The sequence below is a fragment of the Heterodontus francisci genome, chromosome 14 (assembly GCF_036365525.1).
Source record: "Heterodontus francisci isolate sHetFra1 chromosome 14, sHetFra1.hap1, whole genome shotgun sequence".
Lineage (NCBI taxonomy): Eukaryota > Metazoa > Chordata > Chondrichthyes > Heterodontiformes > Heterodontidae > Heterodontus > Heterodontus francisci.
In genome coordinates, this window is record NC_090384.1 from 107,961,348 (window position 1) to 107,976,980 (window position 15,633).

Sequence of the window (15,633 nt, forward strand, 5' to 3'; positions counted from 1 at the left end):
CCGAAATGCTCCCCCACTGAAACTTCGACCACCTGGCCGGGCTCATTCCCCAATACCAGGTCCAGTATGGCCCCATCCCTAGTTGGACTATCTACGTATTGTTTCAAGAAGCCCTCTTGGATGCTCCTCACAAATTCTGCCCCATCCAAGCCACTAGCACTAAGTGAGTCCCAGTCAATATAGGGGAAGTTAAAATTACCCACCACTACAACCCTGTTACCTTTACATCTTTCCAAAATCTGTCTACATATCTGCTCCTCTACCTCCCGCTGGCTGTTGGGAGGCCAGTAGTAAACCCCCAACATCGTGACTGCACACTTCCTATTCCTGAGCTCCACCCATATTGCCTCGCTGCATGACCCCTCCGAGGTGTCCTCCTGCAGTACAGCTGTGATATTCTCCTTAACCAGTAATGCAACTCCCCCACCCCTTTTACATCCCCCTCTATCCTGCCTGAAGCTTCTAAAGCCTGGAACATTTAGCTGCCAATCCTGCCCTTCCCTCAACCAAGTCTCTGTATTAGCAACAACATCATATTTCCAAGTACTAATCCAAGCTAGAAGTTCATCTGCCTTACCTGTTATACTTCTCGCATTGAAACAAATGCACTTCAGACCACCAGTCCCGCTGTGCTCAGCAACATCTCCCTGCCTGCTCTTCCTCTTAGTCCTACTGGCCTTATTTACTATGCCCTCCTCATTTACTTCACTAGCTGTCCTACTGCTCTGGTTCCACCCCCCTGCCACACTAGTTTAAACCCTCCCGAGTGATGCTAGCAAACCTCGCACCCAGGATATTAGTGCCCTTCCAGTTTAGATGCAACCCGTCCTTCTTGTACAGGTCCCATCTGTCCCTGAAGAGAGCCCAATGGTCCAGATATCTGAAACCCTCCCTTCTACACCAGCTGCTCAGCCACGTGTTTAGCTGCACTATCTTCCTATTTCTAGCCTCACTGGCACGTGGCACAGGGAGTAATCCAGAGATTACAACCTGATATCATCCTGACTTGGAACTATATCGCCGTTCCTTCACTGTCACTGGGTCAAAATCCTGGAACTCCCTTCCTAACAGCACTGTGGGTGTACCTCCCCCAAATGGACTGCAGCGGTTCAAGAAGGCAGCTCACCACCACCTTCCCATGGGCAATTAGGGATGGGCAATAAATGCTGGCCTGGCCAGCAACACCCACATTCCATGAATGAATATAAAAAATGTACTGAGGGAGTGTTGCACTGGCAGAGGGTCAATACTGAGAGAGTGCTACACTGTCAGAGGGTCAGTACCTGGGAGTGCTGCACTGTCAGAGGGACAGTACTGAGCGAGTGCTGCACTGTCAGAGTGTCAGTACTGAAGGAGTGCTGCACTGTCAGAGTGTCAGTACTGAAGGAGTGCTGCACTGTCAGAGGGTCAGTACTGAGCGAGTGCTGCACTGTCAGAGGGACAGTACTGAGGGAATGTTGCACTGGCAGAGGGTCAATACTGAGGGAGTGCTACACTGTCAGAGGGTCAGTACCTGGGAGTGCTGCACTGTCAGAGGGACAGTACTGAGCGAGTGCTGCACTGTCAGAGGGGCATGACTGAGGGAGTGCTGCACTGTCAGAGGGTCAGTACTGAGGGAATGTTGCACTGTCAGAGGGTCAGTACTGAAGGAGTGCTGCACTGTCAGAGGGTCAGTACTGAGGGAATGTTGCACTGTCAGAGGGTCAGTACTGAGGGAGCGCTGCACTGTCAGAGGGGCAGTACTGAGGGAGTGCTGCATTGTCAGAGGGTCAGCACTGAGGGAGCGCTGCACTGTCAGAGGGGCAGTACTGAGGGAGTGCTGCACTGTCAGAGGGACAGTACTGAAGGAGTGCTGCACTGTCAGAGGGACAGTACTGAGGGAATGTTGCACAGTCAGAGGGTCAGTACAGAGGGAGTGCTGCACTGTCAGAGGGACAGTACTGAAGGAGTGCTGCACTGTCGGCGGGGCAGTACTGAAGGAGTGCTGCATTGTCAGAGGGTCAGTACTGAAGGAGTGCTGCACTGTCGGAGGGTCAGTACTGAAGGATTGCTGCACTGTTAGAGGGGCAGTACTGAGGGAGTGCTGCACTGTCAGAGGGACAGTACTGAGGGAATGTTGCACTGTCAGAGGGTCAGTACAGAGGGAGTGCTGCACTGTCAGAGGGATAGTACTGAAGGAGTGCTGCACTGTCAGCTGGGCAGTACTGAAGGAGTGCTGCACTGTCAGAGGGTCAGTACTGAAGGAGTGCTGCACTGTCAGAGGGTCAGTACTGAGGGAGTGCTGCACTGTCAGAGGGTCGGTACAGAGGCAGTGCCGCACTGTCAGAGGGACAGTACTGAAGGAGTGCTGCACTGTCAGAGGGTCAGTACTGAGGGAATGTTGCACTGTCAGAGGGTCAGTACTGATGGAGCGCTGCACTGTCAGAGGGGCAGTACTGAGGGAGTGCTGCATTGTCAGAGGGTCAGCACTGAGGGAGCGCTACACTGTCAGAGGGGCACTACTGAGGGAGTGCTGCACTGTCAGAGGGACAGTACTGAAGGAGAGCTGCACTGTCAGAGGGACAGTACTGAGAGAGTGTTGCACAGTCAGAGGGTCAGTACAGAGGGAGTGCTGCACTGTCAGAGGGACAGTACTGAAGGAGTGCTGCACTGTCGGCGGGGCTGCACTGAAGGAGTGCTGCACTGTCAGAGGGTCAGTACTGAAGGAGTGCTGCACTGTCAGAGGGTCAGTGCTGAGGGAGTGCTACACTGTCGGAGGGTCAGTACTGAAGGATTGCTGCACTGTCAGAGGGGCAGTACTGAGGGAGTGCTGCACTGTCAGAGGGACAGTACTGAGGGAATGTTGCACTGTCAGAGGGTCAGTACAGAGGGAGTGCTGCACTGTCAGAGGGATAGTACTGAAGGAGTGCTGCACTGTCAGCGGGGCAGTACTGAAGGAGTGCTGCACTGTCAGAGTGTCAGTACTGAAGGAGTGCTGCACTGTCAGAGGGGCAGTACTGAGGGAGTGCTGCACTGTCGGAGGGTCAGTACTGAGGGAGTGCTGCACTGTCGGAGGGTCAGTACTGAGGGAGTGCTGCACTGTCAGAGGGACAGTACTGAAGGAGTGCTGCACTGTCAGAGGGACAGTGCTGAAGGAGTGCTGCACTGTCAGAGGGGCAGTACTGAGGGAGTGCTGCACTGTCAGAATGGCAGTACTGAGGGAGTGCTGCATTGTCAGAGGGTCAGCACTGAGAGAGCGCTGCACTGTCAGAGGGGCAGTACTGAGAGAGTGCTGCACTGTCAGAGGGACAGTACTGAAGGAGTGCTGCACTGTCAGAGGGTCAGTGCTGAGGGAGTGCTACACTGTCGGAGGGGCAGTACTGAGGGAGTGCTGCACTGTCAGAGGGGCAGTACTGAGGGAGTGCTGCATTGTCAGAGGGTCAGCACTGAGGGAGCGCTGCACTGTCAGAGGGGCAGTACTGAGAGAGTGCTGCACTGTCAGAGGGACAGTACTGAAGGAGTGCTGCACTGTCAGAGGGACAGTACTGAAGGAGTGCTGCACTGTCAGAGGGTCAGTACTGAGGGAGTGCCGCACTGTCAGAGGGGCAGTACTGAGGGAGTGCTGCACTGTCAGAGGGACAGTACTGAAGGAGTGCTGCACTGTCAGAGGGGCAGTACTGAGGGAGTGCTGCACTGTCAGAGGGTCAGTACTGAGGGAGCGCTGCACTGTCAGAGGGTCAGTACTGAAGGAGTTCTGCACTGTCAGAGGGTCAGTACTGAAGGAGTGCTGCACTGTCAGAGGGGCAGTACTGAGGGAGTGCAGCACTGTCAGGGGGCAGTACTGAGGGAGTGCTGCACTTTTAGAGGGGGCTCTTTTGGATGAGATGTTAAACAGAAACAGAAAATAGGAGTAGGAGTAGGCCATTCGGCCCTTCGAGCCTGCTCCACCATTCATTATGATCATGGCTGATCATCCAACTCAGTAACCTGTTCCCGCTTTCCCCCCATACCCTTTGATCCCTTTTGCCCCAAGAGCTATATCTAACTCCTTCTTGAAAACATACAATGTTTTGGCCTCGACTGCTTTCTGTGGTAACGAATTCCACAGGCTCACCACTCTCTGGGTAAAGAGATTTCTCCTCATCTCAGTCCTGAATGGTTTACCCCGTATCCTTAGACTATCACCCCTGGTTCTGGACTCCCCCACCATCGGGAACATCCTTCCTGCATCTACCCTGTCAAGTCCTAGAACATAGAGCATTACAGCGCTGTACAGGCCCTTCAGCCCTCGATGTTGCGCCGACCTGTGACACCATCTGACCTACACTATTCCATTTTCATCCATATGTCTATCCAATGACCACTTAAATGCCCTTAAAGTTGGCGAGTCTACTACTGTTGCAGGCAGGGCGTTCCACGCCCCTACTACTCTCTGAGTAAAGAAACTACCTCTGACATCTGTCCTATATCTATCACCCTTCAACTTAAAGCTATGTCCCCTCGTGTTTGCCATCACCATCCGAGGAAAAAGGCTCTCACTATCCACCCGATCCAACCCTCTGATTATCTTATATGTCTCTATTAAGTCACCTCTCCTCCTCCTTCTCTCTAACGAAAACAACCTCAAGTCCCTCAGCCTTTCCTCGTAAGACCTTCCCTCCATACCAGGCAACATCCTAGTAAATCTCCTCTGCACCTTTTCCAAAGCTTCCACATCCTTCCGATAATGCGGTGACCAGAACTGCACGCAATACTCCAGGTGCGGCCGCACCAGAGTTCTGTACAGCTGCAGCATGACCTCGTGGCTCCTAAACTCGATCCCCCTACTAATAAAAGCTAACACACCATCTGCCTTCTTAACAGCTCTATTAACCTGGGTGGCAACTTTCAGGGATTTATGTACCTGGACACCAAGATCTCTCTGCTCATCTACACTACCAAGAATCTTCCCATTAGCCCAGTACTCTGCAATCCTGTTACTCCTTCCAAAGTGAATCACCTCACACTTTTCCGCATTAAACTCCATTTGCCATCTCTCAGCCCAGCTCTGCAGCCTATCTATGTCCCTCTGTAACCTACAACATCCTTCGGCACTATCCACAACTCCACCGACCTTCGTGTCATCCGCAAATTTACTAACCCACCCTTCTACACCCTCTTCCAGGTCATTTATAAAAATGACAAACAGCAGTGGCCCCAAAACAGATCCTTGCGGTACACCACTAGAAACTATACTCCAGGATGAACATTTACCATCAACCACCACCCTCTGTCTTCTTTCAGCTAGCCAATTTCTGATCCAAAGCACTAATTCACCTTCAATCCCATACTTCTGTATTTTCTGCAATAGCCTACCGTGGGGAACCTTATCAAACGCCTTACTGAAATCCATATACACCACATCCACGGCTTTACCCTCATCCACCTGTTTGGTCACCTTGTCAAAAAACTCAATAAGGTTTGTGAGGCACGACCTACCCTTCAGAAAACCGTGCTAACTATCGCTAATGAACTTATTCTTTTCAAGATGATTATAAATCCTATCTCTTATAACCTTTTCCAACATTTTACCCACAACCGAAGTAAAGCTCACAGGTCTATAATTACCAGGGCTGTCTCTACTCCCCTTCTTGAACAAGGGGACAACATTTGCTATCCTCCAGTCTTCCGGCACTATTCCTGTCGACAATGACGACATAAAAATCAAGGACAAAGGCTCTGCAATCTCCTCCCTGGCTTCCCAGAGAATCCTAGGATAAATCCCATCTAGCCCAGGGGACTTATCTATTTTCACACTTTCCAAAATTGCTAACACCTCCTCCTTGTGAACCTCAATCCCATCCAGCCTAGTAGTCTGTATCTCAGTATTCTCCTCGACAACATTTTCTTTCTCCACTGTAAATACTGACGAAAAATATTCATTTAACACTTCCCCTATCTCTTCCGATTCCACACACAACTTCCCACTACTATCCTTGATTGGCCCTAACCTAACTCTAGTCATTCTTTTATTCCTGATATACCTATAGAAAGCCTTAGGGTTTTCCCTGATCCTATCCACCAATGACTTCTCGTGTCCTCTCCTTGCTCTTCTTAGCTCTCCCTTTAGATCCTTCCTGGCTAGCTTGTAGCTCTCAAGCGCCCTAACTGAGCCTTCACGTCTCATCCTAACATAAGCCGCCTTCTTCCTCTTGACAAGCGCTTCAACTTCTTTAGTAAACCACGGCTCCATCGCTCAACAACTTCCTCCCTGCCTCACAGGTACATACTTATCAAGGACACGCAGTAGCTGCTCTTTGAATAAGCTAAACATTTCGATTGTTCCCATCCCCTGCAGTTTCCTTCCCCATCCTACGCATCCTAAATCTTGCCTAATCGCATCATAATTTCCTTTCCCCCAGTTATAATTCTTGCTCTGCGGTATATACCTGTCCCTGCCCATCGCTAAGGTAAACCTAACCGAATTGTGATCACTATCACCAAAATGCTCACCAACTTCTAAATCTAACACCTGGCCGGGTTCATTACCCAGTACCAAATCCAATGTGGCATCGCCCCTGGTTGGCCTGTCTACATACTGTGTCAGAAAACCCTCCTGCACACACTGGACAAAAACTGACCCATCGAAAGTACTCGAACTATAGTATTTCCAGTCAATATTTGGAAAGTTAAAGTCCCCCATAACAACTACCCTGTTACTCTCGCCCCTGTCGAGAATCATCTTCGCTATCCTTTCCTCTACATCTCTGGAACTATTTGGAGGTCTATAGAAAACTCCCAACAGGGTGACCTCTCCTCTCCTGTTTCTAACCTCGGCCCAGACTACCTCAGTAGACGAGTCCTCAAACGTCCTTTCTGCCGCTGTAATACTTTCCTTGATTAACAATGCCACACCCCCCCCTCTTTTACCATCTTCTCTGTTCTTAGTGAAACATCTAAATCCCGGAACCCGCAACATCCATTCCTGTCCCTGCTCTACCCATGTCTCTGAAATGGCCACAACATCAGGATCCCAGGTACCAACCCATGCTGCAAGCTCACCCACCTTATTCCGGATGCTCCTGGCGTTGAAGTAGACACATTTTAAACCAAGTTCTTGCTTGCCAGTGCCCTCTTGTGTCCTTATAACCTTATCCCTGACCTCACTCCTCTCAACATCCTGCACACTGGAACTACAATTTAGGTTCCCATCCCCCTGCTGAATTAGTTTAAACCCCCCCGAAGAGCACTAGCAAATCTCCCCCCCAGGATATTGGTACCCCTCTGGTTCAGGTGAAGACCATCCTGTTTGTAGAGGTCCCACCTACCCCAGAAAGAGCCCCAATTATCCAGGAAACCAAAACCCTCCCTGCTACACCATCCCTGCAGCCGCGTGTTCAACTCCTCTCTCTCCCTATTCCTCCCTTCGCTAGCATGTGGCACGGGCAACAACCCAGAGATAACAACTCTGTTTGTTCTTGCTCTAAGCTTCCACCCTAGCTCCCTAAATTTCTGTCTTAAATCCCCATCTCTCTTCCTACCTATGTCGTTGGTGCCTATGTGGACCACGACTTGGGGCTGCTCCCCCTCCCCCTTGAGGATCCCAAAAACACGATCCGAGACATCACGTACCCTGGCACCTGGGAGGCAACACACCAACCGTGAGTCTCTCTCGTTCCCACAAAACCTCCTATCTGTTCCCCTAACTATGGAGTCCCCAATGACTAATGCTTTGCTCCTCTTCCCCCTTCCCTTCTGAGCAACAGGGACAGACTCTGTGCCAGATACCTGTATCCCATTGCTTACCCCTGGTAAGTCGTCTCCCCCAACAGTATCCAAAACGGTATACCTGTTGTTGAGAGAAACGGCCACAGGGGATCCCTGCACTGCCTGCTGGTTCCCTCTCCTTCCCCTGACGGTAACCCATCTACCTTCTTCTTTTACCTGAGGTGTGACTGCCTCCCGATAACTCCTCTCAATAATCCCCTCCGCCTCCCGAATGATCCGAAGTGCCTCCAGCTCCAGCTCCAGTTCCCTAACGCGGTCCTCGAGGAGCTGGAGCTGGGTGCACTTCCCGCAGATGCAGTCAGCAGGGACACCCTTGGCGACCCTTACCTCCCACATTCTGCAGGAGGAACATTCAACTGCCTTAACCTCCATTCCCACTATTCTAAATTCCCAAGTTTTTAACCAATCACACGATAAAACAAGAAGGGAAATAGAATTGTTGGAATTTTATAGATTTCTATGAGATCCCCCCTCACTCTTCTGAACTCCAGCGAATATAATCCTAACCGACTCAATCTCTCCTCATACGTCAGTCCCGCCATCCCAGGAATCAGTCTGGTAAACCTTCACTGGTAAACAGAGGCCATTCTGCCTACATTGTCTCAACTCAAGGTTATTTGGTCTCCTATTGCCTCAGGTTTTTCCAGATCTGGCTTATCTCACCTGTTCTGAGAAGGAGAAAGAGATCAGAATTGTTTTTAATCATCTGATCACATCTCTCAGAAACTTCACAAAGTGTTTCCCAAAAGGACTGCGGTCAGGCAGCAGATTGAAGATTTGATATTCGAGGAAGAAGCAAATATACAGAATTCTTTGCAGACAGAAAGTATATGTACAAACATTGCGCCTGTTTCAGCTAAAGAAAATAAGTGACAGCCATTCACTGGTTCATTCCTCAGGGCAATGCCTTGACCAATCAGAGTCAAGCTGCCTGGTTTAAATTTCAAACAAAGTTTGGCAGTTAACTGTCAGTCACCATAAAGGTGTGCATTCGCCATGGCAACGCCTCTACCAATCAGAGTTCACTTGACAACCAATCAGCACTGTCTTCTCATACAGTATAAGTTGTTGTTTCCATTGGTTATTCTTGCGGATTGTCCTGATGATTGTAAGATGAAAAGCTTCGACAACATGTCTCTATTTTCAACAATATACAGAATTTAATAGAAAGTCACAGTCACATAAGAAAACAGGATTTAGAAATTTCTGGCCAAAATACATTAACTCCAGTTCAGCGTGGAAGCTTTCAGGTAACAATGAGTTAGCATAGAATCAAAGAGCTGGAGGCCAATCAGCCCATCATGTCTGTACTGGCTCTTTGAAAGAGCTATTCAATTCGTCCCACCACCTCCTCCCACCCCAGCTCTTTCCCCCAGATCACTGAAAACATCTTTTTCAAGTATTAATCCAATTCCCTTTTGAAAATTATGATTAAATCTGCTTCCACTTCCCTTTCAGGCAGCGCATTCCTGATAACATTTGTTATGTGTTGTGATTGGTTTTTTAACAGTGTGTTAAGTTACAGGGAGGTCTCATTACAGGTCAGTCTTGCTGTGGAACACCAACCTGACTGTGCAGGCCGGTGACTCGGTCTCTGAGACGCTCGGTGCATTGCTGTAGCTGCCGTTTTTCAGACATCTCCTGGTCCAATAGGATTTGATCGCTGGTCTGCAGAGCAATTAAAGTCGCCACCTGATCAAAACAAAAGACAAGTCAGTAAAGCCACTCACTGGAAACTAAGATTAACGTCCCTGCAGTAATCGCATCAACAACTCAACTTCAGCTCAATCGAGTAGCCCGTTCCATCAACCCTCAGTATCATCAAGGTCAGTACTGAGGAAGTGCTGCACTGGCGGAGGGTCAGCACTGAGGGAGTGCTGCAGTGTCGGAGTGACAGTACTGAGGGAGTGCTACACAGTCAGAGGGTCAGTACTGAGGGAGTGCGACACAGTCAGAGGGTCAGTACTGAGGGAGTGCTACACAGTCAGAGGGTCAGTACTGAGGGAGTGCTGCAGTGTCAGAGGGTCAGCACTGAGGGAGTGCTGCAATGTCGGCGGGTCAGCACTGAGGGAATGCTGCAGTGTCGGAGGGTCAGCACTGAGGGAGTGCTGCACTGTCGGAGGGTCAGTACTGAGGGAGTGCTGGACTGCCCGAAGGTCAGTACGGAGGGAGTGCTGGACTGCCAGATGGTCAGTACTGAGGGAGTGCTGCAGTGTCGGAGGGTCAGTACGGAGGGAGTGCTGGACTGCCAGATGGTCAGTACTGAGGGAGTGCTGCAGTGTCGGAGGGAAGTCCTGAAGGTGTTCTGCAGTGTCGGAGGGTCAGTACTGAGGGAGTGCTGCAGTGTCGGAGGGTCAATACTGAGGGACTGCTGCAGTGTCGGAGGGTCGGTACTGAGGGAGTGCTGGAGTGTCGGAGTGTCAGTACTGAGGGAGTGCTGCAGTGTCAGAGGGTCAGTACGGAGGGATTGCTGCACTGCCAGATGGTCAGTACTGAGGGAGTGCTGCAGTGTCGGAGGGACAGTCCTGAAGGTGTTCTGCAGTGTCGGAGGGTCAGTACTGAGGGAGTGCTGGACTGCCCGAAGGTCAGTACTGAGGGAGTGCTGCAGTGTCGGAGGGTCAGTACTGAGGGACTGCCGCACTGTCGGAGGGTCAGTACTGAGGGAGTGCTGGACTGCCCGAAGGTCAGTACTGAGGGAGTGCTGCAGTGTCGGAGGGTCAATACTGAGGGACTGCTGCAGTGTCAGAGGGTCGGTACTGAGGGAGTGCTGCAGTGTCGGAGGGACACTACTGAGGCTGTGCTGCAGTGTCAGAGGGACAGTACTGAGAGATTGCTGCAGTGTCGGAGGGTCAGTACTGAGGGAGCGCTGCACTGTTGGAGAGACAGTACTGAGGGAGTTCTGCAGTGTCGGGGGGTCAGTACTGAAGGAGTGCTGTAGTGTCTGAGGGTCAGTACTGAGGGAGTGCTGCAGTGTTGGAGGGACAGTACTGAGGGAGTTCTGCAGTGTCGGGGGGTCAGTACTGAGGGAGTGCTGTAGTGTCTGAGGGTCAGTACTGAGAGATGCTGCAGTGTTGGAGGGTCAGTACTGAGGGAGAGCTGCAGTGTCGGAGGGTCAGTACTGAGGGAGTGCTGCACTGTTGGAGAGACAGTACTGAGGGAGCGCTGCACTGTCAGAGGGTCAGTATTGAGGGAGTGCTGCAGTGTTGGAGGGTCAGTACTGAGGGAGAGCTGCAGTGTCGGAGGGTCAGTACTGAGGGAGTGCTGCACTGTTGGAGAGACAGTACTGAGGGAGCGCTGCACTGTCAGAGGGTCAGTATTGAGGGAGTGCTGCAGTGTCGGAGGGTCAGTACTGAGGGAGTGCTGCACTGCCAGATGGTCAGTACTGAGGGAGTGCTGCACTGTTGGAGAGACAGTACTGAGGGAGTGCTGCAGTATTGGAGGGTCAATACTGAGGGAGAGCTGCACTGTTGGAGGGTCAGTACTGAGGGAGTGCTGCACTGCCAGATGGTCAGTACTGAGGGAGTGCTGCAGTGTTACAGGGACAGTACTGAAGGAGTGCAGCAGTGTTGGAGGGACAGTACTGAAGATGTGTTGCAGTGTCGGAGGGACAGTACTGAGGGAGTGCTGCACTGTCAGAGGGTCAGTACTGAGGGAGTACTGCAGTGTTGAAGGGACAGTACTGAAGGATTGCTGCACTGTCAGAGGGTCAGCACTGAGTGATTGCTGCACTGTCAGAGAGTCAGTACTGAGGGAGTGCTGCACTGTCGGAGGGTTCGTACTGAGAGATTGCTGCAGTGTCGGAGGGTCAGTAATGAGGGAGCGCTGCACTGTTGGAGAGACAGTACTGAGGGAGTGCTGCAGTGTTGGCGGGTCAGTACTGAAGGAGTGCTGCAGTGTCAGAGGGTCAGTACTGAGGGAGCGCTGCACTGTTGGAGAGACAGTACTGAGGGAGTGCTGCAATGTCGGAGGGACAGTACCGAGGGAGCGCTGCAGTGTCAGAGGGTCAGTACTGAAGAAGTGCTGCAGTGTCGGAGGGTCAGTACTGAGGGAGTGCTGCACTGTCGGAGGGTCGGTACTGAAGGAGTGCTGCAGTGTCCGAGGGACAGTACTGAGGGAGTGCTGTACTGCCAGATGGTCAGTACGGAGGGAGTGCTGCAGTGTTACAGGGACAGTACTGATGGAGTGCTGCTGTGTTGGAGGGACTGTACTGAAGAAGTGTTGCAGTTTCGGAGTGTCAGTGCTGAGGGAGTGCAGCAGTGTTGGAGGGTCAGTACTGAGGGCATGCTGGACTGCCAGATGGTCAGTTCTGATGGAGTGCTGCACTGTCAGAGGGTCAGTACTGAGGGAGTGCTGCAGTGTCGGAGGGACGGTACTGAGGGAATGCTGCTGTGTTGGAGGGTCAGTGCATAGGGAACACTGCACTAGGAGGGGCTAATCACTAATGATGTCTTTTGGTCAGAGTATGCAATCTTGCAGCAGGTGACTCACCTCCTGACTCCCCAAAGCCTGTCCACCATCTCCAAGGCACAAGTCAGGAGTGTGATGGAATACTCTCCACTTGCCTGGATGGGTGCAGCTCCAACAACACTCAAGAAGCTCGACACCATTCAGGACAAAGCAGCCCGCTTGATTGGCACCCCATCTACAAACATTCACTCCCTCCACCACTGACGCACAGTGACAGCAGTGTGTACCATCTACAAGATGCACTGCAGCAACTCACCACGGCTCCTTAGACATCAGCTTCCAAAACCCCGACCTCTACCAGCTAGAAGGACAAGGGCAGCAAATACATGGGAACACCACCACCTGCAAGTTCCCCTCCAACCCACACACCATCCTGACTTGGAACTATATCGCCGTTCCTTCACTGTCGCTGGGTCAAAATCCTGGATCTCCCTTCCTAACAGCACTGTGGGTGTTCCTACCCCACATGGACTGCAGCGGTTCAAGAAGGCAGCTCACCACCACCTTCTCAAGGGCAATTAGGGATGGGCAAAAGATGCTGGTCTAGCCAGCGATGCCCACATTCCATAAACAAAAATTCTTGCGGCTTTCTCCAGCTAACCTGCTCTAATTATTCACACATTTCCCGGCCATGTTTGTGACTAATTTCTCTCATCCTGCTTCCTTTTATCTCACACTGCAGAGAAAATGGTTTGGGCGGAGTGCGACTAATTGGATAACCCTTTCAAAGAGCCAGCACAGGCACGATGGGCTGAGTGTCCTCCCCCTGTGCGATTAGCTTTTGTGATTCTCTGAACCATTGTCTTCTCTTTATCTAATCATTTTACTTTTCATTCTTTCTCTTTTCCTATGTATGTGTCTTTCCCTCCACCTCCTCCTTCTTGTATCCAACACAGTCTCTCTGGCAAGATTTACATATCGATCGGACAGCAGCCTAGTGTATTTCTGCACTGTGTGATTCTCACTGCGATATCGATCTGCTGTAACAAAGTTCAATACGGAAAGATAAGAGCAAAATACTGCGGATTCTGGAACTCTGAAATGAGAACAGAAAGTGCTGGAAATACTCAGCAGGTCTGGCAGCATCTGCGGAGAGAGAAACAGAGTTAACGTTTCAGGTCAGTGACCCTTCATCAGAACTGACAAAAGTTAGAAATGTAACAGTCTTTGAATAAGTGAAAGGAGGGAGAGGAGAAGAACAACATGATGATTGTAATAGGACGGAGGGGGGAGAGATTAAATTCCAGAGATGTCACAGAACAGAATGCAAATGAAGTGCTAAATACTTGTCGTGAAATACAAAGTACGAGTCCAGAGAGAGAGTGCGAATGGCAGAATAATGAACAGCTCTTTCCAGAAACAAAAACATGAAAAATAAGTTTAAGACTAACATACAGTTAAAAAATAAAGAAATAAAAATAACATTTAAATTTTTTTTTTTTTAAACCCAAAAATATTGGGGCTCATGGTCTGAAATTATTGAACACAATATTGAGTCCAGAAGGCTGTAGAGTGACTAGTTAAAAGATGAGGTGCTGTGTTTGAGCTTGCACTGATGTTCACTGGAACACTGCAGCAGGCCGAGGACAGTAATGTGGGCATGAGAACAAGATGGTGAATTAAAATGGCCAGCAACCGGAAGCTCAGGATCTTGCTTGTGGACTGAGCGGAGGTGTTCTGCAAAGTGGTCACCCAATCTGCATTTGGTCTCCCCAATGTAGAGGAGATCTCACTGTCAGCAGCGAATACAGTATACTAAATTGAAAGAAGTACAAATAAATCGTTGCTTCACCCAGAAGGAGTGTTTGGGGCCTTGGATGGTGAGGAGAGAGGAGGTAAATGGGCAGCTATTACACCTCCTGCGATTGCATGGGAAGGTGCCATGGGAAAGGGACGAGGGGTCGGGGGTGTAGGGTATAAAACTGTGTCTTTTGCTAAGTACTGATCGTTCAGCGTCAGAGAGGGGAAGGTCAGAGGGTATTGTGAATACATGGCAAAGGGTGAGATTAGGAGAAGGGGTGGGGTCAGAGGGAAGGGAAGGGGAAGAAAGATCTGGAGGGGCTTTGATACCTATGAGTTGCTGGAATTTGCGTTCCTTAACACCTGAAAGGAAGAGAAAAAGGTTTTTCTTAATGTGTCAGATAAGACGAAGGATAAAATGAAACTGCGGAGTAGAACAGATTTGAGATAGAGTGAGTTGGTGCTGCTAAAGACAGAGGCCGAGTGCAAACATGTGGTGGCGCATGGCACTGCGTGTGGATCTCAGGATGTGGCGAGAACAGCAGTCCGGGGAACGTTGTATTTCTCAGAGATACCTGTAATCCTGGGTGGATTCAAAACATGTTCATGCCACACAAGTGCCAGGCAATGACCATCTCCAACAAGAGAGAATCTAACCATCTGCCCTTGACATTCAATGGCATTATGATCACTGAATCACCCACTATCAACATCCTGGGGTTTACCATTGACCAGAAACTGAACTGGAGTAGCCATATAAATACCATGGCTACACGAGCAGGTCAGAGGCTGGGAACTTTGCAGGGAGTAACTCACCTCCTGACTCCCCAAAGCCTGTCCACCATCTACAAAGCACAAGTCAGGAGTGTGATGGAATACTCTCCACTTGCCTGGATGGGTGCAGCTCCAACAACACTCAAGAAGCGCGACACCATCCAGGACAAAGCAGCCCGCTTGATTGGCACCCCATCTACAAACATTCACTCCCTCCACCACCGACTCACAGTGACAGCAGTGTGTACCATCTACAAGATGCACTGCAGCAATGCACCAAGGCTCCTTAGACATCAGCTTTCAAACCCACAACCTCTACCTCCTAGAAGGACAAGGGCAGCAGATGCATGGGAACACCACCACCTGCAAGTTCCCCTCCAAGCCACACACCATCCTGACTTGGAACTATATTGCTGTTCCTTCACTGTCGTTGGGTCAAAATCCTGGAACTCCCTTCCTAACAGCACTGTGGGTATACCTACCCCACATGGACTGCAGCGGTTCAAGAAGGCAGCTCACCACCACCTTCTCAAGGGCAATTAGGGATGGGCAATAAATGCTGGCCTAGCCAGCGATGCCCACATCCCAGGAATGAATAAAAAAAAAGAAATGAAGGATGAATCTTCAGTAGGAAGTCACATGGAATAAGTTGGAGCTGGAGAGAGTCGCTGAGGAACGAGATGTGGCTGTGAAAACTAGTTTTAACAGAAACCTTATCAAACACCAGGTGGGCAATGGAAAGCAATGAAGATGAACAAGGTAAAAGAAATCTGGTTGGAGAGAAGAGCTGAACTTCTTCAAGGTCGGTATTCCTGGAAGAGATGTGGCAGTGAATTAAACACTAAAATAAGAGCAAAATACTGCGGATGCTGGAACTCTGAAATGAGAACAGAAAGTGCTGGAAAT

The 15,633-nt window shown here is 50.3% G+C and overlaps 1 protein-coding gene across 3 annotated transcripts in view; it reads right to left on the bottom strand.

Moving 5' to 3' along the window:
• Window positions 1-15,633, bottom strand: part of LOC137377359 (lamin-B1.S-like) — a 158,809-nt gene that overhangs the window by 101,712 nt on the left and 41,464 nt on the right. For all 3 annotated transcript variants that reach the window (XM_068046958.1, XM_068046959.1, XM_068046957.1), the window contains exon 6: window positions 9,313-9,438. In XM_068046958.1, coding sequence (XP_067903059.1) covers window positions 9,313-9,438 — 126 coding nt within the window. The remainder of the gene's footprint in view (window positions 1-9,312; window positions 9,439-15,633) is intronic.